The sequence below is a fragment of the Peromyscus californicus genome, unplaced genomic scaffold (genome assembly GCF_007827085.1).
Source record: "Peromyscus californicus insignis strain IS unplaced genomic scaffold, ASM782708v3 Scaffold_4__1_contigs__length_199733344, whole genome shotgun sequence".
NCBI lineage: Eukaryota > Metazoa > Chordata > Mammalia > Rodentia > Cricetidae > Peromyscus > Peromyscus californicus.
In genome coordinates, this window is record NW_026294562.1 from 15,850,024 (window position 1) to 15,873,839 (window position 23,816).

Below are 23,816 nucleotides of genomic sequence, written 5' to 3' on the forward strand. Positions count from 1 at the left end.
TGTGTAAGACACTTTGACCAGGCCTGTGATGCTAGCTACTCAGGAAATTGAAGCAGGAGAATCACAGGTTTAGGATCCTCTGGTTAAAGAGTAAGTTCAGAGCCAGCCTCCACAACTTAGTGAGACCGTCTCAGAATAGAGCTGGGTCTCCAGTTCAGTAGAGCACTTGGCTGGCGTGCATGAAGCCTTGCCTTCAACCCTCAATGCCTCTCACCCCCACACAAACCCTTTGGGAATGTTTCAAGATGAAGAGCCTGACCACTGAGATGTCTGTAGATAAAGGGCCCTTACAAAAATTGTGTCTACCTGTATGTGATTCCAGGCCCCACATCGAATTGACTGCATGCAGCACGCTGAGCCCTGACTTCCACACGCACACCCATGTACACCCATACTCACACGAGCAAACATAATAAGGATTTCCTCTTAAAAAATTGAATCTGGGGTGGTGGTGGCGCACGCCTTTAATCCCAGCACTCAGGAGGCAGAGTCAGATGGATCTCTGAGTTCAAGGACAGCCTGGTCTACAGAGTTCCAGGACAGCCTGAAAAACATTCTCAAAAAACCAAAATCAGATAATTTAAACCTGTATCTAAAAGGAAATTGCCAGATACCTAACAAATGTTTACACTCCCCAATAACTATAAAGTATGGGTGTTTTTTGATCCATATCAAAAAGACTGTCAGAACCACAAAAATATAAGTAAATAACTCAGCAACTGCTTATTGACTGGGTCATGTGCCTACAGTCCGATCCCCTGTGCAGACCCCCAGAACCACTGCCTAGAACAGAAGGTTCCCTTTAGGGTCAGTCTGCCACAGGACACATCTAGTGATATCTGAAGACTTGTTCGGTGATCAGAACTGGACAGTGGGGATGCTGTTGACATCTGGTAGGGAGAGGCCAAGGGTGCTGCTAAATAGTATGCGACTGTCCAACAGTGAGGGAAAATCACCTCCAGAGGGTTTCATTACATAAAGGCTCACACTGCTGTTCCAGACCCATTCAGTCAGAATCTGGGCGAAAACTCAGGCATTGGTATTTGGGAAGCTCCTCGCGTGATTCTGGGCGGAGAACCCCTGGCCTAGCAGAGGCTCCTTTTGATGACTGTCCAGCAATGGCATGTGGGAGGTCCACAAAGGGAACTGTCGCCGGGTCTGATCACCCGGCAGTCTGCTGGACTGATTCGGTGGTGGTGGTGGTGGTGGTGGTGGTGGTGGTGGTGGTGGTGGTGGTGGTGGTTTTGTTTTGTTTTTTAGGCTAGCTTGGAACTTGAGGCAATCCTGCCTCAGCCTTCCAAATCCTGGGATTACAGGCACAGACGCCAGGTCTAGGTGGAATTAGCATGTTTTTCCTAGTATCACCAGGAAAATGCTCTTGGAGTACTTTTCCTGCTTCCCAGCCCCCACCAATCCTGTCTGCCTGCTCCCCCACACAGCACAGACCCGAGGAATAGGAATGACTGGCTTTACTTGCACTTCAATGAGAGGGGCCTCTTTAGAGTTTAGAGGCCTGCTGGGCTTTGGGGAGCCTACAGCACAGAGACATGCTTCTTCAAGCTGAAGCAGAGAGGCCTCTGAGAGAAACCACTAGGAGGAGGGGCAAGTGGCACTTCCAGTCAGCTTCACCTGAATGGGCAAAAGGAGTCACAGTGTCAGAAGTCCCTAAACCTCCCAAGTGGCAAGCCCCTGCTGCAGGCCCGCAGCAGCTCCTTGGGCACCGCATGCAGCTCTACCCTTTCTGCTCTTCCTTCCTGCTTGCCGCACAGGAGTCACAGTCCCTGAGCACATATGGCTCAGCCCTTGCCCCAGCTCAGTCAGACAGAAAAGAAGGGCAGACCTCAGTGCCGCTCCTGGTTCTGCCCCAGGAGCCCCCACACCATCTGTTCTCTGGGTGAAGAAGCAGGATGCTGGCCAGCAAGAGAGGCTCCTGCTGGGACCAGGGCACTGCCCGCAGCAGAGTGCCTGTGCCACACCTCTCACACCATCTTAATGTCCAGCGTATGGATCTGTGCCAAGTTCTGGCGCTGGGCCTTGACCACACGTAGACGTCTCCCATGCAGCGTAAACCGGGACCAGGTGAAGAGCTGGAGCAGTGCACAGGTGATGGGCACCAGCACCAGCAGGTAGAAGCAGCCCTGGCGGAGGGTTGGAGCCTGCGCAGGGGCTGGGGCTGGGGGCTCGGGCCATGGCTGAACACTCCCCACAGAAGTCATTGGGGGCTGCTGAAAAAGGTCATGACCTAGGACAAGAGCACACAGAGGGAGCGTGGTCAGCCCCGCTGCCCCCAAAGTCCACAGAACGGCATCTCAAACAGTGTAAGTGTCCTAAACTACAGCTTAAAATTTTTTTAAACAGTCTCACTACTGGCTGGCCTCAATCTTGCAGTTTCCTGCCTTAGCCTTAACAAGTAGCTGGGATTGTAGGTATATGCCACAATTCCTAACTGCTTATCTATATTTTATTTTATTTTATTTTATTTTATTTTATTTGAAACTGGGTCTAAGTTATCCTGGTTGTTCTGGAACTTGCTATGTAGACCAAACTGACCTTGAATTCACAGAATTCACTTCCTTCCTCTGCCTCTGAGGTGCTGGGATTAAAGGCAAGTGCCATCATGCCCAGCTTCTTCCTCCTCCTCCTCCTCCTCCTCCTCCTCCTCCTCCTCCTCCTCCTCCTCCTCCTCCTCCTCCTCTTGTCAGGGTATCTAGCCCAAGCTAGCCCTAAACTCAGTATGTAGTCAAGGATGACACTGAGCTTCTGATCCCCCTGCCTCCACTTCCTGAGTGCTCGGGTTACAGGTGTACATCACCACAGCTGGTTTATGTGGAGTCAAACTCAGGCTTCATGCATCCTAGGCAAGTGCTCTCCAGCTGAGCTATGTCCTGAGACAGTCTCATGCACCCTAGGTTGTTCTTGGAGTCAGTACGGCGCTGAAGGTAACCTTGAACTCCCCATCCCCTGCTTGTGTCCTGAATGCTGCAATTTCAGGTGTGTACCATCTGGCTCGGCTCCTACCCTAGCTCTTTTTCTGTTTGTCTGCTTTGCTTTTGAGACAGGGTTTCTCTGTGTAGCCCTGGCTGACCTCGAACTCACTATGCAGGCCAGGCTGGCCTCGAACTGTATCTCTTAATATCTGCCCAAACCCATTTCTCACATTCTTCCCTTCTCATGAGTGACCCAGCATGTCAAGCATCTGTCAGTCCTCAGCTGTCACTCCCCACACCCGTCCTTATGTGTCACCTCAGTTCCATAATGCATCCCACCTACCACCTCCCTAGTCCAAGCCTCCATGGCCTCTGCCAGTCTCCTCAACATCTCCATGCTACTGACCACTCTGTCTGTACGAACTCCTCAGGGCAGTGACAGTGGACTTCAAGATGTCAATCAGATGATGACACTTGCCGGCCTATAACTCTCCAACTTCCTTAGGCACTGAAAATCCAATCCATATGCCACCCTCTCCACCTCTCTCAGTGTCTAGAAGTTTTTTTTTCAAGACAGTGTTTCTCTGTGTAGCCCAGGCTGTCCCGGAACTCATTCTGTAGACCAGGTTGGCTCGAACTCAGAGACCACCTGCCTCTGCCTCCTGAGTGCCAGGATTAAAGACTTAACCACCTTGCCCCTGTTTAGACAGCTAAGATTTTGCCTGTCTTACCATTGTCACGTCCCTTACACACGGGACCAACCTATATAGAGGGCTATGCTGATTTGTTGAATGAATCAATGAACTTAGGCAAAAATGGAGAGGTAGGGTCACCAAGGGTTATCATCCCAAGGCAGCGCAGGCCTAGGCACAGCCCTCTGCCTCCCTCACTAGACCCAGGGCGGGTAGGACAAGGAGCCTCACCTGTGTAGAAGCAGAGAAGCCAGGTGCCCAGCAGTGGGGCAAAGGTCTGGCCAGGTTTGGTCACCAGGGCAACCATACCGAAGAGAAGCGCCGAGGCTGCCTGGGTCCGGTGGTTCAGCACCAGGTCCTCATCCACCAGGTCAGTGACCACCAGGGTCAGCAGCTTGCAGGTGCCCTCGGTGAAGACACGGTTGCTGCCCGTGGAGAGAGGAGCGAGCGAGTTAAGGGGGTGGGCACAGAGGTGTGGGGGCAAGGGTGGGCGGGGCATACCTGGCAATGAAGAAGCAAAGCAGGCCGGGGCGGTCTGGGCCAGCCAACAGCATGAGGAGGCTAAGGCCCAGCTTGAGCAGGAAGAGCCCCCGCACCACGGCATAGACACCCCAGCGCCGGCACAGGGGCAGGAAGTAGAGGTTGTTGAGATGAGGCGCAACATAGGAGATGCCTGGGGAGGGAAGAGGGCCCGCTTCTTCAGGAGCAATGCCACACAGCCTCTGCAGCAGCGGTTGGTAACTGACGTTGTAATAACCACTCAATTTGCATTAACTGTATACCAACAGTGTCTGGCACTTTTCACACTTTATTATCATAGCTTAACTTTTATGTGTATGCATGTTTTGACTGCATGTATATCTGTGCAGAGGCCAGAAGAGGGCATTGGATTCCTTGGAGTTGGGGTTACAGGCAGTTGTGAGACACCTTTTAGGTAAATGGGAATCAAACCCGGGTCCTCTGGAAGAGCAGCCAGTGCTCTTAACTGCTGAGCCACCTCTCCAGCCTGCTTTTCACACCTTCATTTTCACAAGCCCTTCAAGGTAGGTATTGTAGTCCCTTGGTATTTATGGGGGTTGACTCCAATACCCTTCATGCACAGCAAAATCTGTGGATTTTCCAGACCTTTATAAAAAACAGCGTTGGATCTGCATAGGACTTACATACATACTCTCATATCTTTTATTTTGTTTTAGTTTTTGAATTTAGGGTCATGCAGCTCAAGATGGTCTTGAACTCTTGATCCTCCTGCCTTCATCTCCTGAGGGTTGGTTACAGTCCTAACCACCACAGCCAGCTTTATTTTGTATTTTTACTTTATGTATTTGTTTTTGAGACAGGGTTTCTCGGTGTAGCCCTGGCTGTCCTGGAACTCTCTCTGTAGAGCAGGCTGGCCTCGAACTCACAGAGATCCGCCTGCCTCTGCCTCCCAGTGCTGAGATTAAAAGTGTGGGCCATTACAGCCAACCTATTTTGTTTTAATTTGCTTTTGTTTTGAGATAGGATCTCACTATGTGGCCCTGGATGGCCTGAAACTCATAATGTAGACCACACTCGCCTCAAACTCACAGAAATCAGCCTGCCTCTTCTTCCCGAGGGCTGGGATTAAAGGCCTGCACTGCCTTGCTCAACCTCTTTATTTTAATTTTAATTATTTTGACACAGGGTTCTCATGTAGCCCAGGCTAGCATCTAGCTTGCTGTGTAGCTTAGGCTGACCTTGAACTTCTGATCCTCCTAACTGTACCTCCCAAGCACATCGATTATGGACATGTATCATCATGTCATGTTTCTATGATTCTACCAACAAGGCCACACCCCCAACCCCTCTCATAGATTTTAAATTATCTCATTTTTCTTCCTTTAAAACATTTTTTTTGTTTGCTGAGATTTTTTTTTAATTGTTACTGTTTATTGTTTTTGAGACCCAGGATGGTAACAAAGTCTCATCAATCCTTAGTTTCCATAGTGCTGAGATTACAGGTGTGTGCCATCAAGCCTGGCATAAGTGCCGTCGATTATTTATAATATTCAGTACCATGTAAACACTATGCAAATAGCTGTTACACTGTGTCATGTAAGAGACAAGGACAGAAGGACAGAAAAGGCGGCAGGGTCAGTGAGACGGCTCAGCAGGTAATGGGCTGCCACCAAGCCTGACCACCTGAGTTCGATCCCTGGGTCCCACACGGTGAAAGGAGAGAAGCAATTCCTGCAAGCTGTCCTCTGACCTCCAGATGTACCCCATGGCAGGCAGGCACCCACACTCTCACCACACCCACAGTAAATAACAAACATGTAAAAACAAAGACGACTACCCATGTTTAATGGAGACACACTTTTGTTCTCCTAATACTTTCCATCTATGATTGGCTGAATCCATGGATATGGAACACACCAGTGTAGGGGCCACTGTACTATTGTTACCCTCCCTTTACAAGGAAGAGTGGGGGTGGGGAAGAAAGAAAGAAAAGGCCAGGCAGGGGTGGCGCACGCCTTTAATCCCAGCACTCGGGAGGCAGAGGCAGGCAGATCTCTGTGAGTTCGAGGCCAGCCTGGGCTACAGAGCTAGTTCCAGGATAGCCAGGGCTGCACAGAGAAACAAACAAACAAAGAAAATGGTAGTAGCTCAGAAAGATTCAATAGCATACCCAAGTCCACTCAGCAAATGGTACACTGGCCGCTGGCTGCATCACATTGCCTGTGGGTGTCACCATCACCGTGAGGACTGAGGTGAGGACCGAGGTGAGGACCATTAGACCTCCACCCAAGGAAAATGGAACTGGGGGCAGGATGTGCAAGCTGCTGGCCTGAGGTAGCACTTACCCAGCAGGAAGGAGCCTGTGGAGAGTGAGATGTGGTCCGACAGCAAGTGTTCCAGGAAGAGGGGGAAGAAGTTACTGTTGAAGTGGCAGTGAAATACCTACAGGACAGAAGGGTGGGAGTTCACAGGGCCATGGGCCAGCAGGGCCAGCGGGGGCAGGGGGGTGCAGCGGGAGCTGGGGGGGGCAGTGGGGGACAGCGGGGGGCAACGGGGGGAGGGGGGCAGCGGGAGCTGGGGGGGCAGCAGGGGCCGGGGGGGCAGCAGGGGGAGGGGGGTTAGCGGGGGCCAGTGGGGGCCAGCGGGGGCTAGCAGGGCCAGTGGGGGCCAGGGGGGGCCAGCAGCCCTGGACCTCTCCCCATGCCACCCAACATGGGACATACCAGAACAAACCTAAGAGACATTCCTTGTGGCCTACCTAATTTTAGTAAAAGTTTGAAGGCATGGTAAAATAGCAACTAGAACAATTTTTAAGTTTTCATGACATAAAAATAATGAATTAATTTATATATTTAAAATGTATTTAAACAAGCTGGGCAGTGGTGGCACACGCCTTCAATTCCTGCACTCGGGAGGCGGAGGCAGGCAGATCTCTGTGAGTTCAAGGCCAGCCTGGTCTACAAAGAGAGATTCAGGGCAGGCACCAAAACTACACAGAGAAACCCTGTCTCAGAAAAAAAAAAGTATTTTGGGTAACTTGTATACTACCTATGTTTTAGATGGGGCATTTGATGTTTTAAAAAAGATTGCTGCAGGGGCTGGAGAGATGGCTCAGTGGTTAAGAGCACTGGCTGCTCTTCCAGAGGACCCAGGATCAATTCCCAGCACCTACATGGTAGCTTATAACCTTCTTAACTCCAGTTCGTTCTGGGGGACCTGACATCTTCTGGCCTCTTTGGGTACCAGGCACACACTTGTGCACAGATAGATATGTAGCCAAAACACATAAAATAATAATTAAAAAAAAAAAAAGACTGTCACAGAGACCCCATAAAGGGAATCTCTCAGAGCCAAGTAGGGTGGCTCACTCTTTTAATCTCAGCACTTGGGAGACAGAGGCAGGTGGATCTCTGTGAGTTCAAGGCCAGCCTGGTCTATAGAATGAGTTCCAGGACAGCCAGGACTACACAGAGAATCCCTGTCTTGAAAAATGAAAAAGGGGGGGGGTGTGTGTGCTGTGGGATGGTCTTTCTGTATGCTGTGAATATGTGCTGCTACCATTGGTTAATAAAGAAACTGCTATGGCCTATGGCAAGACAGAATAGAGCCAGGCCGGTAATCCGAGCAGAGAGACAAGGAGAAGAAGGAGGAGTCAGAGGAGACTCTGAGGGCTGCCTGGGGAGCAAGGTGTAAGGGACACAGGTAACGCCAGGAAGCCACATGGCAAAACATAGATTAATAGAAATGGGTTGAATTACGTTGGTAAGATCTAGTTAATGATAAGCCTGAGCCATAGGCCAAACAGTTTGTAATTAATATAAGCCTCTGTGTGTTTATTTAGGACTGAATGGCTGTGGGACAGGACAGGGCAGGGCAGAAATTTCCATCTATGGTGGTGGTGGTGGTGGGGGGAAACAGAGAGAACCTCCCAATCTTCACATTATGGATGAAGACAGAACTGGCCTTGGAGAGAGGCTGAGACCTGCCAAAGATCTCATAGTGAGAGGCAGGGGTGGAGCTCAGTGGTAGAGTCATTACCTAACTCTCAGCACTGTGGGGATGGGGGCAATGGCACAAGGTAGTGGTGAACACAGAAGGTGCTAGAACCTAGGTCTCCTAAGGTCCCAGCCTTCCTACTATCAAACCTCAGGAAGGAGGGGTGAGGGAATGGCTCCCCATACCTGTACCAGGTCCATGCCCACGAACCACAGGAAGTTCTGATGGCGTGCCAGTTGCCGGAGGTACTGGCCCAAGGTGATGCCGCCTGCTTCCTGCCCACCCACCAGCAGCTCCTCTTCACACGCGCTGTGGGCAGAGGGGAGGAGACAGCAGGGGTTAGACCAGAGTGGGCCAGAGGACTGAGTGTTAAAAGTAGACTCTGACCCTAGGGAGCCAAGGCTAGTCACTTACCCGCCATCCATGACCAGGGCTGAGCACCCCCTGTCCCTCCTGGTGGCCTCAATCCGCTGCCTCAACAATTGTGTGGCCCCCAGAAAGCCCAGTCCAGAGCCGGCAGCTAGTACCACACAGAAGGCACGGAAGGAGGAGAAGTCCTCCTTGTTCCAAAAGGCGTAGGAGGCAAAGACGGACAAAGACCCGGCCGCGCTGAACAGGGAGCAGTAAAAGTTGAGGTGGGTACGGTCATGGGCTGAGAGAGCCAGGTCAGCCAGCAAGGCATGATGGTGGAGGTCCACGAGGGTCAGGAAGCCGTCATAAAGGCACAGGCACAGTAGGAACTGCAAGCCAGCCGGGGCCCAGGGCACCCAGAATGCCAGGAAGGACAGTGCCAGCAACGGCCCGTGCCAGCTCAGAGCCCGGACCCGTGTCAGCGCCACGTCTCTGGAGGAGGGCCCAGCTCCTGGCCTGCCAGGGAGAAGAAGGTGTTAGGAGGTAACCTTTTGGCCTGAGCAGGCCCAAGTTCCCCTAGCGGGGTCCAGGAAATGGGATGGAGGAATTCACACCAAGATACACCCAAGTCTCCAGCCCCTGACTTGAGACTTAAGAAGCACAGCTTACAGTCATCCACCCTCTCCTCAGCCCATTGACCGTCAGGGCTGATGACCAGAGGGCTGCGGGATAAAGATTCTCAGGGTCGGGGAGAGCAATGAGCCCACACAGGGAAGGGGAAGGGAGCCATTAGAAACAGCAAGGTAAACATGTGGTACAGAGCCATGAGTAGCCACCCACGCCCCACTGGGGTCAACCCCTTCCCCTAGTTGAGCCATGCTCCGACCACAACTGGCGTCCCTTCCTTTTCCCACCCCAAATTTGAGCAGTGGTCCTCCAGCTTGGGGATCATCAGGGTGGAAAGAGGCAGTATGACACCATCCCAAAGACACACACCGGGGCTGGGAGCTGAGGAACTGGCGGTCACTGAGCCAGCCGAAGAGGGGGTCGTTGAAGCTGTTCCAGAGAAGGAATACAGTCTGCAAGAAAAGAGAGATGGGGAGCTGGAGAGATGGCTCAGCGGTTAAGAGCACTGGCTGGTCTTTCAGAGGACCTGGGTTCAATTCCCAGCACCCACGTGGCAGTTTACAACTGCCTGTGACTCTACCTCCCGGGGATCCGACACTGACAGACATACATGCAAGCAAAATATCAATGCACATAAAATAAATCATTAAAAGAAGAAGAAAAGAGAGATGGGCAGCTGAACTACACAGGGCTCCCCAGCTCTAGTCTTTCCCCAAAGAAGGCGGCAGCTTCCAGCAGGCTTTGTTCTCGTGTAAGTTCTTCCGCCAAAGCCCCTCTCCTGACTGGTCCACACTCCAAACCCAGTGACCCAGGGCAGCTTGTAAGTGTATCCCACCTAAGGCAGTGGCCAGGGGTGCCACTAGAATTCTCCTGAAGAGTCATTAAGACTCTGCCAGCTTTTCTGGCTGAGTCTTGCTAAACACAGCCTGCCCGCAAAGCGCCTACCACTGGGACAGAACCCAGCTCCTTCTGTCCGCCTGGACACCCGATACCCTAGTCTCCCACTGCCACTGGCTGCCCCATGGTTGGCTTACCTCTCCAATCCAGAAGGACACTTTGTTGATCTTATACACCGAGACAAAGGTGTCCACATAATACAGCAGGAACACATTATGCAGGATGGAGGTGAAGAGGGCCAAGGAGCCATACACCACGGCTGTGGGCAGGCCCAACAGCCAGGCTCGGGGCCAGGCTAGCCCCATGGCTGCTGGCCACGCCTCAGCCCCAGGAGCACCGAGGAGGGCTCACGGACGTTGGCAGTCTGTCCATTCTCGTCTCTGGGGAAGAAGAAACCAGTTAGCAACAAGGATCGGCACTAACTGTCTCTCTCTCAATCTAGCTCTCCAAGTCCTTTAACTTTTAAGATAAAATAATTCATTCCAGGCTGGGGTCTGTAGCTCCGTGGCTGCCTTCTAGTTCAGTGCCTGGGTTTAATCCCTGACACTGAAAAAAATTTATTTTCTTAAACTCGTTTCCTTTGGGAGGGAATTTGCATGTAAAACGAAGCTGGGGAATTACTAATACAGTAGGGCAGAAACAATCTGAGCTAGAAGCCACCCCTCTGGAGTTACTCCAGGAAACTGAGATGGCCTATGGGAAGAGAAGGCGGGCATCCAAGCACTGGGCCAGCTCACATTATAGGGCTGGCTGCTCAGCACACTGTACAGCCTTCACTGTCTAGACATGACCACGGCGGGTTTAGGCAGTATGCTTATAGCATCAGTCAAGTTCAAAGGGAATCATTATGTGAAAGAACAGGTGGATTAAATGAAAAAGCCCATAGTAAATGCTCTATACACCAGGCATGATGGCACACTCCTCTAAGCCAGCACTAGGAAGGCTGAGACAGGAAGACCACTATGCCAGCCTGGGCTGCATAGTCCAGGCCAGCCTTGGTTACATGATGAAACCCTACTGAGAGAGGGGCAGTGTGTTCAATAAGTACATATTGCTATGATCATTATCCTTACAAAATTCCGAGAAACACTATTATGGTCTTATGGAACAACCCCAAATTAAAAAATGCTGAGGAACTTAGCCAATGTCATATAGCAAAGGAGCAATAGATTTGAATCCAGACTTTATTCCCTTTTCTCATCAAATCCTATAAATTTTTCCCCTTTCTTGAATCCAGGTTTTCATCTGACGACAAAGCCTTTCTTTTGTTTTTTGTTTATACAGCAGGAACACATTGTGTGTAGTCCTAGTTGGCCTGGAACTCTCTAGACCAGGCCGACCTGCCTCTGCCTCCCAAGTGCTGGGGTTAAAGGGGTGTGCCACATTGTCTTTGTTTTTTTTTTTTTTGGTTTTTTTTTTTTTTTTTTTTTTTTTTGGTTTTTCGAGACAGGGTTTCTTTGTGTAGCTTTGCGCCTTTCCTGGAACTCACTTGGTAGTCCAGGCTGGCCTCGAACTCACAGAGATCCACCTGGCTCTGCCTCCCGAGTGCTGGGATTAAAGGCGTGAGCCACCACCACCCGGCTCACATTGTCTTTGTAATTGACCTCCAAAACCAGGTTTCTGTGCACCACTGGAGAAAATGGAAAAGCCAGTGAGAAGTCTGCTCTATAAAAACAGAATGTGGGGCTGGAGAGATGGCTCAGAGGTTAAGCGCACTGCCTGTTCTTCCGGAGGTCCTGAGTTCAATTCCCAGCAACCACATGGTGGCTCACAACCATCTATAATGAGATCTGATGCCTTCTCCTGGAGTGCAGGCATGCAGAAAAAATTCTGTATACATAACAAATAAATAAATATTTAAAAAAATAAATTAAATAAAACAGAATGTGAGCGCAGCGGTGGTGGCACATGCCTTTAATTGGGAGTACACCACCACTCAGGAGGCAAAGGCAGGTGGATCTCTATGAGTTCAAGGCCAGCCTGATCTACAGAGCAGCCAGGACAGCCAAGGCTAAACAGAGAAACCTTGTCTCAAAAAAAAGAAAAGAAAAAAGAACAAAATGTGAGAACAGGCAGGCTGGCTCATGCCCAGCACTTGGGAGGAAGATATGCAGACAGATCTCTGTGAGTTTGAGGCCAGCCTTGTCTCCGTAGTGAGTTCCAGGACAGTTAGGGCTACATTGTGAGACCCTATCTCAAAACAACAACAAAAGAACAAGATATGGCTGACTGTGGTGGTGCATGCCTTTGATCCCAGCACTTAGGAAGCAGAGGCAGGCCAATCTGGATGAGTTCCAGGCCAGCCTGGTCTACTTAGTGAGTTCCAGGCCAGTCAAGCTACATAGTGAAAACTGGTCTCAAAAGAAAAAAAAAAAAGAACAAGATGTACTCATACACTGATTCCAGAAATGCCACCTCAAGGAACTAACCCCAAGGGTTTATGTGCAGAGGTATGCACAGCAGCAACATTTATAAACAGCAAACAACTGGACACAGTCCAGGGCTATAACTAAAGGGCAAGCTTGATTCTCTCTCAAACGGGCCACACATGGGCAATGCTGGCACTGGGCACAGAGACTTAAGAACAAACACTATATGAGAGCGTATGGAAGCTGGGGGTGTAGCTCAGTGGTAGAGCACTAGTCTAGCACCTACAAGGCCCTGGGTTCTATCCCAGGCAAGGAGGTGGGGGATGAAAACCCACAAATATGACCTACTTGGATGCAACATCAGTGCATTTAAAACCAAATTAAGATGGAATCATACCAAATCTGTGTGGTTAGTCCATATTAAAATGAAAATTGAATATCAAGTGTGCTGGCTAGTTTTATGTCAATTTGACACAAGCTAGAGTTCACTGAAATGAGGGAACCTCACTGAGAAAATGCCTCCTTAAGATCTGACTGTAGGCAAACCTGTAGGGCATTTTTGTAAATCGTGGAAGAAGGTGCAACCCATTGTGGATGGTGCCACTCCTGGGCTAGTGGTCCTAAGTTCTATAAGAATGCAGGCTGAGCAAGCCATGAGGAGCAAGCCAGTAAGCAGCATCCCTCCATGGCCTCTGTATCAGTTCTTCTCTCCAGGTTCTCACTCTGAGTTCCTGTTCTGATTTCCTTCAATGATGGACTATGGCAATGGAAGCTTAAGCCAAATCAACTCTTTCCTCCTCAACTTGTTTTTGGTCATGGTATTTCATCGCAGCAATAGTAACTCAAAACTAACAGCAATAGTAACCCAAAACTAGCTGGGTGGTGGTGGCACACACCTTTAATCCCAGCACTCAAGAGACAGAGCCAGGTGGATCTCTGTGAGTTCAAGGCCAGCCTGGTCTACAGAGTTAGCTCCAGGACAGCAAGAGTTACACCGAGAAACTGGATGTGGGGTATTTGTACACTGTGTGAAGATGTATTTGCTGCAGTTGGTGTGATAAAAAGCTGAACAGCCAATAGGTAGGCAAGAGATATAGGCAGGACTTCCAGGGAGAGAAAAGAAGAAGAAGAGAATCGAGGTGCTGGAGAGACAACATGGAGAGGAAACAGGAGGTGAAGATGGAAGAGAGGTAAGGCCACGTGATAGAACGTAGATTAATGTAAATGGGTTAATTTAAGTTTTAAGAGCTAGTTAGGAACAAGCCTAAGCTATAGGCTGAGCTTTCATAATTAATAGTAAGTCTTCATGCCATTATTTGGGAGCTGGATGGTGGGACAGAGAAAGACTCATCACATATAGTGTCCAACGTGAAGGCTTGAATATCCACATAGGGCCTGAGAAAGCAGTCTCTCGGGTAGGCTCTGCATACAGAAGTGTGGTTCTTTTAAGAAGCCCTGCTGTGCAGCAGAGCACTTGAGCAGCCAGCAAGCTAGGTAAAAATGTCTGCCGAACGGAATCGTGGTGGACACAGGCAGCTTCCCAGAGCTGGGGCAGAGCATAGAGGCTAGGCTCTCAGGGAACCTGGTGGGGCAGAGCATGAGGCTAGGCTCTCAGGGAACCTGGTGGGGCAGAGCATGAGGCTAGGCTCTCAGGGAACCTGGTGGGGCAGAGCATGAGGCTAGGCTCTCAGGGAACCTGGTGGGGCAGAACATGAGGCTAGGCTCTCAGGGAACCCGGTGAGGCAGAGCCAGCGGCCAGAGCTGTGTAACAGCTGATGCGGACATTTAATGTTTCTCTCTAGGTCACAGAATGCTGCAGGCATGTAGTAAAGCGGTCCAAACTGAGAAAACCTTTAAAAAGATACAGTAAAAAAAAATGAGCATAGACAGTCATAGAAAAAAAATAATTTAAAAATAATAAAAGTCTTTAAAGAGAGAGTAAAGTAATATTAAAAAAAATAAGCCATGTAAAGATGGGAAATCCAGGTGTCTGGATCCTGTATGTGTTTTATTGACTGGGAATTTTTTAAATGCTAATACAAAAAAAAATAGCTGCTGAGAGACATTGGGTTATGGAAACTGCTAAATTAAACCAACCTATATATTTTAAAAATGTCTTAACTTCAAAATGGAATTCAGAAACTATGTTGCATTGGGGGAGAGGTTATGCCTTTGTTTCCACAGGAAACAAAAAGTTATGATTCTCTTCAAAATTAATGAGATCAGATTTGATTGGTGGAGACCTCTGGAAAATCTTGATTATAGACATGAAAAAAGAAACCAAGAAAGACTACAGGACAGGTGATGTATATACTGATCTCTCTACTATGGGAACAGCTCTGAGACTGGATGAGACATGATAAATCTTGTTGGCTACAGAGTCCTCATGGCTTATTATTACATGCTATCCTTTCATATGGCGTGGATAGAGGTTTGGTTATATAGTCCAAACAAACATAAACAGATGCCTTTTACCTGCTCAAACATGAAACAAGAAAATCATCTTTAACTGACTTGTGCACATTCTATACTGGTATTAATGCAGATATATGTTACCTTTAAAAATTTGTGTTTTCGGGCTGGAGAGATGGCTCAGAGGTTAAGAGCACTCACTGGCTGCTCTTCCAGAGGTGCTGAGTTCAATTCCCAGCAACCACATGGGGGCTCACAACCATCTGTAATGAGATCTGGTGCCCTCTTCTAGCCTGCAGTCATACATGCTGTATACATAATAAATAAATAAATCTTAAAAAAAAAAAAAAAGGACCAGACACCAATAAAGACAAGTAGCCCAGGAGATCCAGCCTTAGAATGCCTCTTTTGCAGTTTCCTCAAAATTCTGAATCCAGAACAACTTTCAAAGCTGCTAGCTGAGATGGTCCAACATCACCCACTACTCCAACCAGGACTTCAGATAAGCCCTGCACTTTCCCATCACACAGAGACTAAACAAAAAAATAATAACAGTTAGCTCTCCCAGGACTTGACCATTATCCCAATTTTCACAGGGTCCCATAAAGATGCTGTTGCCCCCAGACAGCAGGAAGCAGTCTAGATAAGATGATATCCACATTCCCAAGAGCTGGGGTGGGTGGTTTTGGTCATTTGGTGGGTCATGGGTGTTTGTCATCATTTAGGGGGGTTGGTTACAAGTTGTTATTGGTAATGGTCAAAAAAAGAAGCTAAATTAAGGAGATTAGATTCAGGGATCTCTTTCTCAAGGGCAAAGGGGGGGGTGTAGTATAGAAATGATAAGATTAAAAGAGTAGATAGTTGAGTCTACTTTTAAACAGCCACTAGTCTCAAAATACTTTACATTGGTATGTATTTTTGTATATTGATACAAATTTAAGGTTACTTTTGTTATATTGTATATATGTTTCTACTCTTGTTTAAGGTATTGTACCTATACAGCTAACTTAAAAATGTAATATAAAGTTCTAGTCCTTGAAAGCTATTATTATAAACCATTTAGGATAATTAAGAAATACAGGTTAGTAGTTATCCATTGGTGCACGCCTTTAATCCCAGTACTCGGGAGGCAGAGCCAGAGGCAGAGCCAGGTGGATCGCTGTGAGTTCGAGGCCAGCCTGGACTACCAAGTGAGTTATAGGAAAGGCACAAAGCTACACAGAGAAACCCTGTCTCGAAAAAACCAAAAAAAAAAAAAAAAAAGAAAGAAAGAAAGAAAACGAAATACAGATTAGTAGTTATCCATAACAATCAAACTTGTAGTCATATAAGGTATGTTTTCAAGGTCAGAGATATAGTTTAGATAGTTAGATGGTGTTCAAACACTTCAGAGACCTACAGAATATGACATTTAAGATGTTTAAATAACATAAGGCTTTTTATGACAGTGAGATGCATCTATTCCTGGCAGCACCAATCTACATCAAAAAGGATGATGGGCATCAAAGATCCTCCATATGGAGTTTGTTTTCTTTGTGGCAAAAGTCAGCCACTGGGCAACAAACTGCCCTTGCCTCAACTGCTGTCAGTATGCTGTCCAAATTGGACAAGCAGGACACAAAAGAAAGTGACTGTCGAACTTTGCCAAGACAAGGTGGGACAATCTTTCAAAATGCCTACTTCACAGAAAAGTCTGTCAGATAGTCTAGGCCTGTAGGCTGAAGATGGATGCCCCAACATTACAGAGGAACCTTGGGTGATTGTCCAGGCAGCCAGCTGTGTCTGTCCTTCCTATAGTTTTGTAAGTTGTTTCCTTTGCACTTCCTGTTTACTTGGGTTATATTGTATCCTTCTCAGGTCTCTGATGGCTTATAGTTACAATTTCCTTGTCACCAAATTCCAAAAAGAAACTTACATAAGAGATATAAAGTATATAAGGTTGAGAGACCTAAACACTTAGATTGTTTATCTGAGAAAATGTTTTTGAGATCTAAAAAGATAGTTTTGTATTGGTAATACAAGTTAGGATAGAAAGTGAATTAGGTACAAAACTTTGGACTCACTAAGATTGGATAGATAATAGAGTACTTTCTCCAAATTTGCCAAATACAAATGGACTGGACATTTTATTTTTTTTCTTTTTTGAGACAGGGTTTCTTTGTGTAACAGCCCTGGCTGTCCTGGAACTTGCTTCTGTAGACCAGCCTGGCCTCAAACTCACAGAGATCTGCCTGCTTCTGCCTTCCAAGTGCTGGGATTAAAGGCATGCACCACCACCGCCCAGCTGTGAATGTAATTCTTACCTGATAACTGTTCTTATCATATATAGTTTTACTATGTTAGAGTTAAAACCTTTCCTTTTTATTCAGACAAGAAGGGGGAAATGTGGGATAGTTTATAAACTGTATAAAGATGTACTTGTAGTAATTGGTGTAATAAAAAGCTGAATAGTCAATAGCTAGACAGGAGTTATAGGCGAGATTTCCAGGGAGAGAAAGGAAAAGGAGGAGGAATCTAGGCACACCAGAGATGCTGGGAGACGTGGAGAGGAAACAGGAGGTGCAAGATGGAAGAGAGGTAACGCCATGCGATAGAACGTAGATTAATATAAATGGGTTAATTTAAGTTTTAAGAGCTAATTAGGAACAAACCTAAGCTATAGGCCAAGATTTCATAATTAATACGTCGCTGTGTCATTATTTGGGAGCTGACTGGTGGGACAGAGAAAGACTCATTACAGAAACCCTGTCTTGAAAAACAAAATACAATAACAACAAAAAGTAACCCAAAGCTAATAATAATAGTAATCTAAACTAAGACATCAAGAAACGATGGTCATGTGAGGACAAAGCCTACAGTAATGTAGCCCTGAGCCAAGGAATGCTGAGCATCAGGAGTGGACTTCCAAAAGCTACACAGAGAGGGAAGGGCTCTTCTCTAAGGCCTCCAGCAGAAGCATGACCCTGCTAGGCCCTTGAATGTGGACTTTTGCCCTCCAGCCATGAGAGAATACAGAGTTGCTTTAAGCCATCAGTTAGTATCATCTGTTATGGTAGCCTAATGCCACTGACGGGATTCTCTGAGGGCCTCCGATCTCTTCCCGAGACCGATCTCTTCCCGAGACCGCATGGCGCAGAGGTTGCACATACCCTCCCCCACCAGTCATAGCCTGTTTGCCCTCTGCCCTCGTCCAACAGAAGGAACAACGTTTCCAAGGGTCTGTCCTTGCCCCAAGACCCAGCCTGCCACATCCCTAGCATGCCTGCAAGGTGTCTACAATGTAGCCTCTCCCAGCCCAGGCTCCCTTTCCTCTGACAAGCCTTTGTTCTTGCTGATTCTTTCTGCGGACAGGACCACCCAGGTCTGTACCTGCCATTCTTAGGAGCTAGCATGGAGCCCAGACTTCTCACACTCCATTGGGACTACCGGTGCAATACTGTAATCCCAGATACTCAGGAAGCTAAAGCAGGAGGACTGAGGCCAGCTCGGGCAATTGAGTGAGACCCTGTCCTAAAGAGTAATTTCTCACTTCTGCACTTGACTAGTCTAGGAATAAATAATAAATAAATAAATAAATAAATAAGAAAAAGAAGGCTGGATGGGCTAGCCAGGTGGTGGTGGCGCACACCTTTAATCCCAGCACTTGGGAGGCAGACGCAGGCAGATCTCTGAGTCTGAAGCCAGCCTGGTCTACAGAGTGAGTTCCAGGACAGCCAGGGGTACACAGAGAAACCCTGTTTCAAATGCCAGACATTGTGGTGCATGCCTTCAATTCTTTGGACTTGAAAGATGCAGGCAGATCTCTGAGTTCAGGGCCAGCCTGATCTACATAGTGAGATCCTGTTTCAACACACACACACACACACACACACACACACACACACACACACACACACTTTTTTTTTTTCATGACAGGGTTTCTCTTTGTAGCCATGGCCATCCTAGAGCTCACTTTGTAGACTAGGCTGACCTCAAACTCACAGAGATCCACCTGCCTCTGCCTCCCAAGTACTGGGATTAAAGACATGTGCCACTACTGCCCAGTTCACTCACACATTCATATATATACACACACACAGAGCCCAGAAAATGTGGCTTCAGGACCTTTGGGAACATGAAACAAAATATCACCTCCATTACTATCTATAACTCAGGTCACTGTCACTGTGGTGGTTTGAATAAAAATGGCCCTCATAGGCTCATAAATTTGAATGCTTAGCCACCAGGGAGTAGAACAGTTTGAAAGGATTAAAAGGATTAGAAAGTGTAGCCTTGTTGGAGGAAGTATGTCAGTGGGGATGGGCTTTGAGGTTTCAAACACCCAAGCCATGCCTAGGCTCTCCCTCTGCCTGTGCATCAGGCTGTAGCTCTCGGCTACTGCTCTAGCGCCTGCCTACAGGCATGGCCCCCTGCCATGATGAAGGACTAACCCTCTGAAACTGTAAGCAAACCTCAAAGGCTTTCTTTCATAAGAGCTGCCTTGGTCATGGTGTCTCTTCACAACAATAGAATAGTGACCAGGACAGTCACCTCACCCCTCTCAGAAGTCCTCTATTCAAATTCATAGCCTTTGTCAAAGGCCACTCCTACTCAGTGACTGGCTTTTGTCCCTGGAGAAGGAGAACCTCCCTGCTGAGGTCCGCAGTCTCCAAGTTGGCTCCCTAAACCCATGCTGAGGTGAGGCTAGAAGAGTTCAAAGGGTGGTGAGAAAGAAAGGGCACGGGTTTTGCCCTTGGAAGGGGAAGGGTTCAAATCACTACTTCCTCTCACAGGTGGAATCTAGCCATTTACTTCTACTGAGCCTTGATTTCCTCATCTGCAAAATGGGGAAATAAGAGCGGTCTTTACAAGAATACAGCAAGCATTAAACTAATACTCAGGACACTGTGAATACCACCTTAGGCACAAGGCAGATGCTAAAAAACTAGCTTTTTCTTCCTTGAGACAGTGGACCTTTAGACCAGGGTGGCCTGGAACTCACAGACATGTCTGCCTCTACTCCCAAGTTCAGCTTTTTCTTAAAGAGGATTGGGTCAGAGCCGGTGGACTATCCCAGGACTCAGGCTGCTTTCCGAAGTAAGGGAAGTGGGGAAAAACTTGGACACGGGAGGGAGTCATAGAGGAAGCCTGCAAACACCACCCAGAAAGAACTCCAGAGATGAACCCCCGTCACAGACCTCAGGTGGAGGCAGCGCTTTCCACACAGGTGAGGCAGCCCTGGAAAGAAAGGCTGGAGGAAGATGCTGTGGCGGGTCCTTTCCAGCCTGTGTCTCTCCTCCAGATTCCGCTCCTCCAACAGCAAGCAAACAGCCTTCCTCCTCTGGTCTTCCCACCCTCCGCCCACTTCACAAGAGAACAGAGGCCCCACCATGGCTAGCACGGAGCCCACATTGTTCTAGGTGCATAAGCTGCATATCCTGTATCCTGTGACCTGCAACCGGACTCACCAGTCCCTTCCATACTTCACCTTGCACCAGAGCTGGAGGCTTGGCCTGGGAACAGCCTAGTTGGTGGCCTTGGGCCAGCTACTCCCTCTCCCTGGGCCAGGGGGGAAGTTAATACCAACTCTCTTCAAGTGGGGCTTAAATGCGAAAGGAACAGAAAGCACCAAGCATGGAGCCTGGGACACAGGACTCTCCATAAACAATAGCTCCCACGGGTTTCATGACCTTTAAAAATCAGCTGGGATTGGGGGACATGGCTTAGAGTGTAAATGCACTTGTCCAAGCGCAAGACCTGCGCTCAATCCATGGAACCAACGTAAAAATGGAAGGTGAGGTGCTGGAGGGATGGCTCACTAGGAGTATTATTGTTCCCGTACAGGACCCATGTTCAGTTCTCGGCACCCACATGGCAGCTCACAACCATCTGTAATTCCAGTTCCAGGAGATCTACTGCCTTATGACCTCCACGGATTCCTGCATGCAGATGATGCATACATACACTCAGGCAACACACATACAGGTAAAACTGAATAAATCTTTTTTTAGGGGGATGGGCAGTTTTGAGACAGGGTTTCTCTGCATAACAGCCATGGCTATCCTGGAACTTACTCTGCAGACCAACTCACAGAGCTCCACCTGCCTCTGCCTCCAGAGTGCTGGGATTAAAAACACACGCCACCACCACTTGGCTAAATAAATCTTAATAACAACAACAACAACAAAATGTTCTTGGGGCCAGGCATGGTGGCATACACCCCCCCCCCCGCCACTCCACCCCTGAGACAGGGTTTCTCTGGGTATCCCTGGCTAGCCTGGAACTCCCTCTGTTGACCAGGCTGGCCTCAAAATCACATAGATCTGCCTACCTCTGCCTCCTGAGTGCTGGGATTAAAGGCATGCGCCCCCACGTCCAGACTGTGGCATACACCTTTAATCTCAGCACTCAGTAGACAATTCAGGTAGATCTCTGTGAGTTTAAGACCAGTCTGGTCTACGTAGTAAGTTCCAGGCTAGCCTGCATTACATGGTGAGATCTTGACAATGGAAGGCAAGGACCAACACTTGAGGTTGTCCCCTGACTTGTACACATTCACTGTGACCCATGAATGCATACCCTTAAATGCAAACATGTACACACCCAGAGATATCATGTATATAATGTTTTCTTTACAAAATCAGTTAGGGACCCCTCTGACAAATAAATAACTAAAGTCTTTTTGTTTGTTTATTTGAGGTAGGGTTTCACTATGTATCCTGTGCTGACCTGAAACTCCTTAGGTAGACCAGGCTGGCCTCAAACTTGTGGCAATCCTCCTGCCTCAGCCTTGCCTGTGCTAGAACTACAGGTGTATGCCTCCACACACAGCTCTGTTACCATTGCAGTATTCAATATGGACGCCTCTCATGGCCTGCAACATCCAGTCTTTCCCATGCGTCATTCTCCAAACTCTTTTTTAAATGCCACCTCCACACGTTGATTCATGCGGTCCCCTCCATCCCCAAATCCCTGGATGTGACTGTGTGCTGGCTCTTTGCACTTAGGACAGGTCTGGCTTCCATATCCACTGTTGTGAATCCTTCATAGAGCAGTTACTATTCCCATCTACACTTTATAGATGAAAGTGTATAAAGGCTCTGAAGGTTCAATAATCAGCCCACAGTCACAAGCTATGAAGTGCTGGAGCCAAGGTTCAAAATCGGTTTTGACTACAGATCTCGGCACTTCTCACGTCACCCTACACCCCCTTCCACAGTCTTTATCAAATCCTGTTCAGTCAGTGCTCAGGCCAGGGTCATCATCTCCAGGCTCAGTCAGGTATTGTCTGTCTACTTGTTCAAGTACCTCTGTTTCCTTATCTCCCTCGAGCCCCCGAGCTCCTTAAGAGCAAGGCCAGGCCAGTCCCACTGCGGTACTTCCAAGCTCCTGTACCACACAGCAAGTGCTCAATTAATGCCTGCTTAGTCCATTGTCCTGTGCCTTATAAAGGACAGTCATTGGAAAACTCCCAGAGCCCACACCGGGTGTTCCGATTGGCTGTGGGAGAAGAAAGAACAGTAGCAACCCGGAAACTGTATTGTCCCTCTGAGTGAAACGTGGAGCAGATGTACAGCCAAGAGTAACATTGTTTACACTTTCTCCAAGGACACAGCACCATGCTAAGAGAATACGGGCAGACCGCGGTCCAGGCAGTAAAAGGGGCAACCTTTTACTAGAAGGCGTTTCTTTCCCAAGCCTCCAACACAATTTTATCAAGATGGAGGGGTAGGAGACCACAGAAGCATTTCTGTTTTAGGAGCCCTCCGGCAACTTGCAAAATCTCTCCCTGGGCAGTTCACTCTCCAAGGTTCCTGGGAGATAAAGAACAGGAAAGGCTAGCAACTCCCAGCAAGCCCTGGTGAGCCTAAGTAGGGGCTGCTGATGGACCTGGGGGAGGAAACCAAGACCGCAGGCTGGGCCTGGAAAGTAGACCATCGCAAGGTGGGTGGGTGTGGCTTCCCGCTCCCTCCAGACCGACCAGTCTGTGGAGACCACAGTGGGGGGAAAGCTACTAAGTAACTTGCAGTACTAGGTCAAGGCTGAACATTATTACCAACTGGCCATCGGAGTTTATCCCACATCTGTGGAGGGAGCAAATCTATTTTCTGCCTGGTTTTTTGTTTTTTTTTTTGGGGGGGGGTTATCAAATGAACAGGTGGAAGTTTAAATCGTAATAGAAAAGCAAATATGAGGCGCGTCATTCTCTCAGCAAGCCGCTGACTGGACGGTTGGCTCTGTCTCCCTGCTTCACACTGTTCTGTCTCTTCACAGCCCGGTGTAGCCCGAGGAGAGCCGTGGCAGGGCCCTGTTCTCTCCCGCAAACTAACAGGTTGCCTTCCCCCATTGCGCGAGGGACTTCCTCCTTCACAGAATTCTATGGTGGCACGAAAATGTCACCGATTCATCTCAGAATCACAGGCCACTTCTTAAGTCCCTGAGGAATTGGGAATCAACCGAGGAGCTTTTTACTCAGAAACATGTGTAGTGGTTTTCATTACGTTTGCACATTAAAAACCACTTGATTTTAACTCTCAAGCACCAAGGCTCAGGCCTCACCCAGGCCACTAAATTGGGGTCTCTGGACGTGATGCCCAGCATAATTTTTTCAAGCTTCCCAAGCGGCTCTACTGTGCCACCAGGGTTAAGGGCCATCAGGTCAATGAGTAGATCCCGGCCTGAATCATCGCATCCACGAACTCATATTCCTCTGGGGGCAATCTGGACACCGCATCCCCTTTCCTTACCCCAGCAGAGCCCTTCTGCACGGATTCTGCGCTTGCCCCTAGAACCGAACTCCTCCTGACCCCAGAATTTTCCCATCCACACTCTGACACCGCAAGGAACCCCGCAAACTGTTCCCGACCCACCCTCGGGCTTGTCGTCTGTAGCAGATCGGCCCCCGAGTCTGGCCGGTTCCTGACCCCTCGCCCGGGCCGCGGGCCAGCAGCTCACCGCAATCCTGGCAGGGGATGCCTAATTCCGCGGCTGCGGGGAGCCAGGTGCCAGCCAGTGCGCCTGCGCGCTAGCAGCCTCGGGCTTCCCGGGTCTCTCCCTCCGCCCCTTGCCAGCGATTGGCTCCGCAC

At 48.6% G+C, this 23,816-nt stretch overlaps 1 protein-coding gene across 2 annotated transcripts; it reads right to left on the reverse strand.

The window, feature by feature from the left end:
- Positions 1 to 1,454: 1,454 nt before the first annotated feature.
- Mfsd13a (major facilitator superfamily domain containing 13A) lies at positions 1,455 to 23,816 on the reverse strand. Of its 2 annotated transcripts, none has more exons than XM_052762117.1 (9): positions 23,686 to 23,816; positions 10,108 to 10,350; positions 9,443 to 9,525; positions 8,510 to 8,962; positions 8,281 to 8,404; positions 6,445 to 6,541; positions 4,121 to 4,292; positions 3,851 to 4,044; positions 1,455 to 2,242 (listed from the first exon to the last, which is right to left on the reverse strand). In XM_052762117.1, the coding sequence occupies exons 2-9, from the start codon at positions 10,273 to 10,275 to the stop codon at positions 1,980 to 1,982; spliced, it is 1,554 nt and encodes a 517-aa protein (XP_052618077.1). In that variant the 5' UTR covers positions 10,276 to 10,350; positions 23,686 to 23,816; the 3' UTR covers positions 1,455 to 1,979. The 2 variants fall into 2 exon arrangements, with proteins under 2 accessions (XP_052618077.1, XP_052618076.1); XM_052762116.1 differs by having other exon boundaries at positions 23,601 to 23,750.

Coding starts and splice junctions, on each gene's coding strand:
- Mfsd13a (XM_052762117.1), bottom strand. CDS start 10,275: ATGGGGCTAGCCTGGCCCCGAGCCTGGCTGTTGGGCCTGCCCACAGCC. Junction 8,405..8,509: donor GCCCTGGTCATGGATGGCGG/GTAAGTGACTAG, acceptor CTCTGCCCACAG/CGCGTGTGAAGAGGAGCTGC. Junction 4,045..4,120: donor CTTTGCTTCTTCATTGCCAG/GTATGCCCCGCC, acceptor CTCCACGGGCAG/CAACCGTGTCTTCACCGAGG.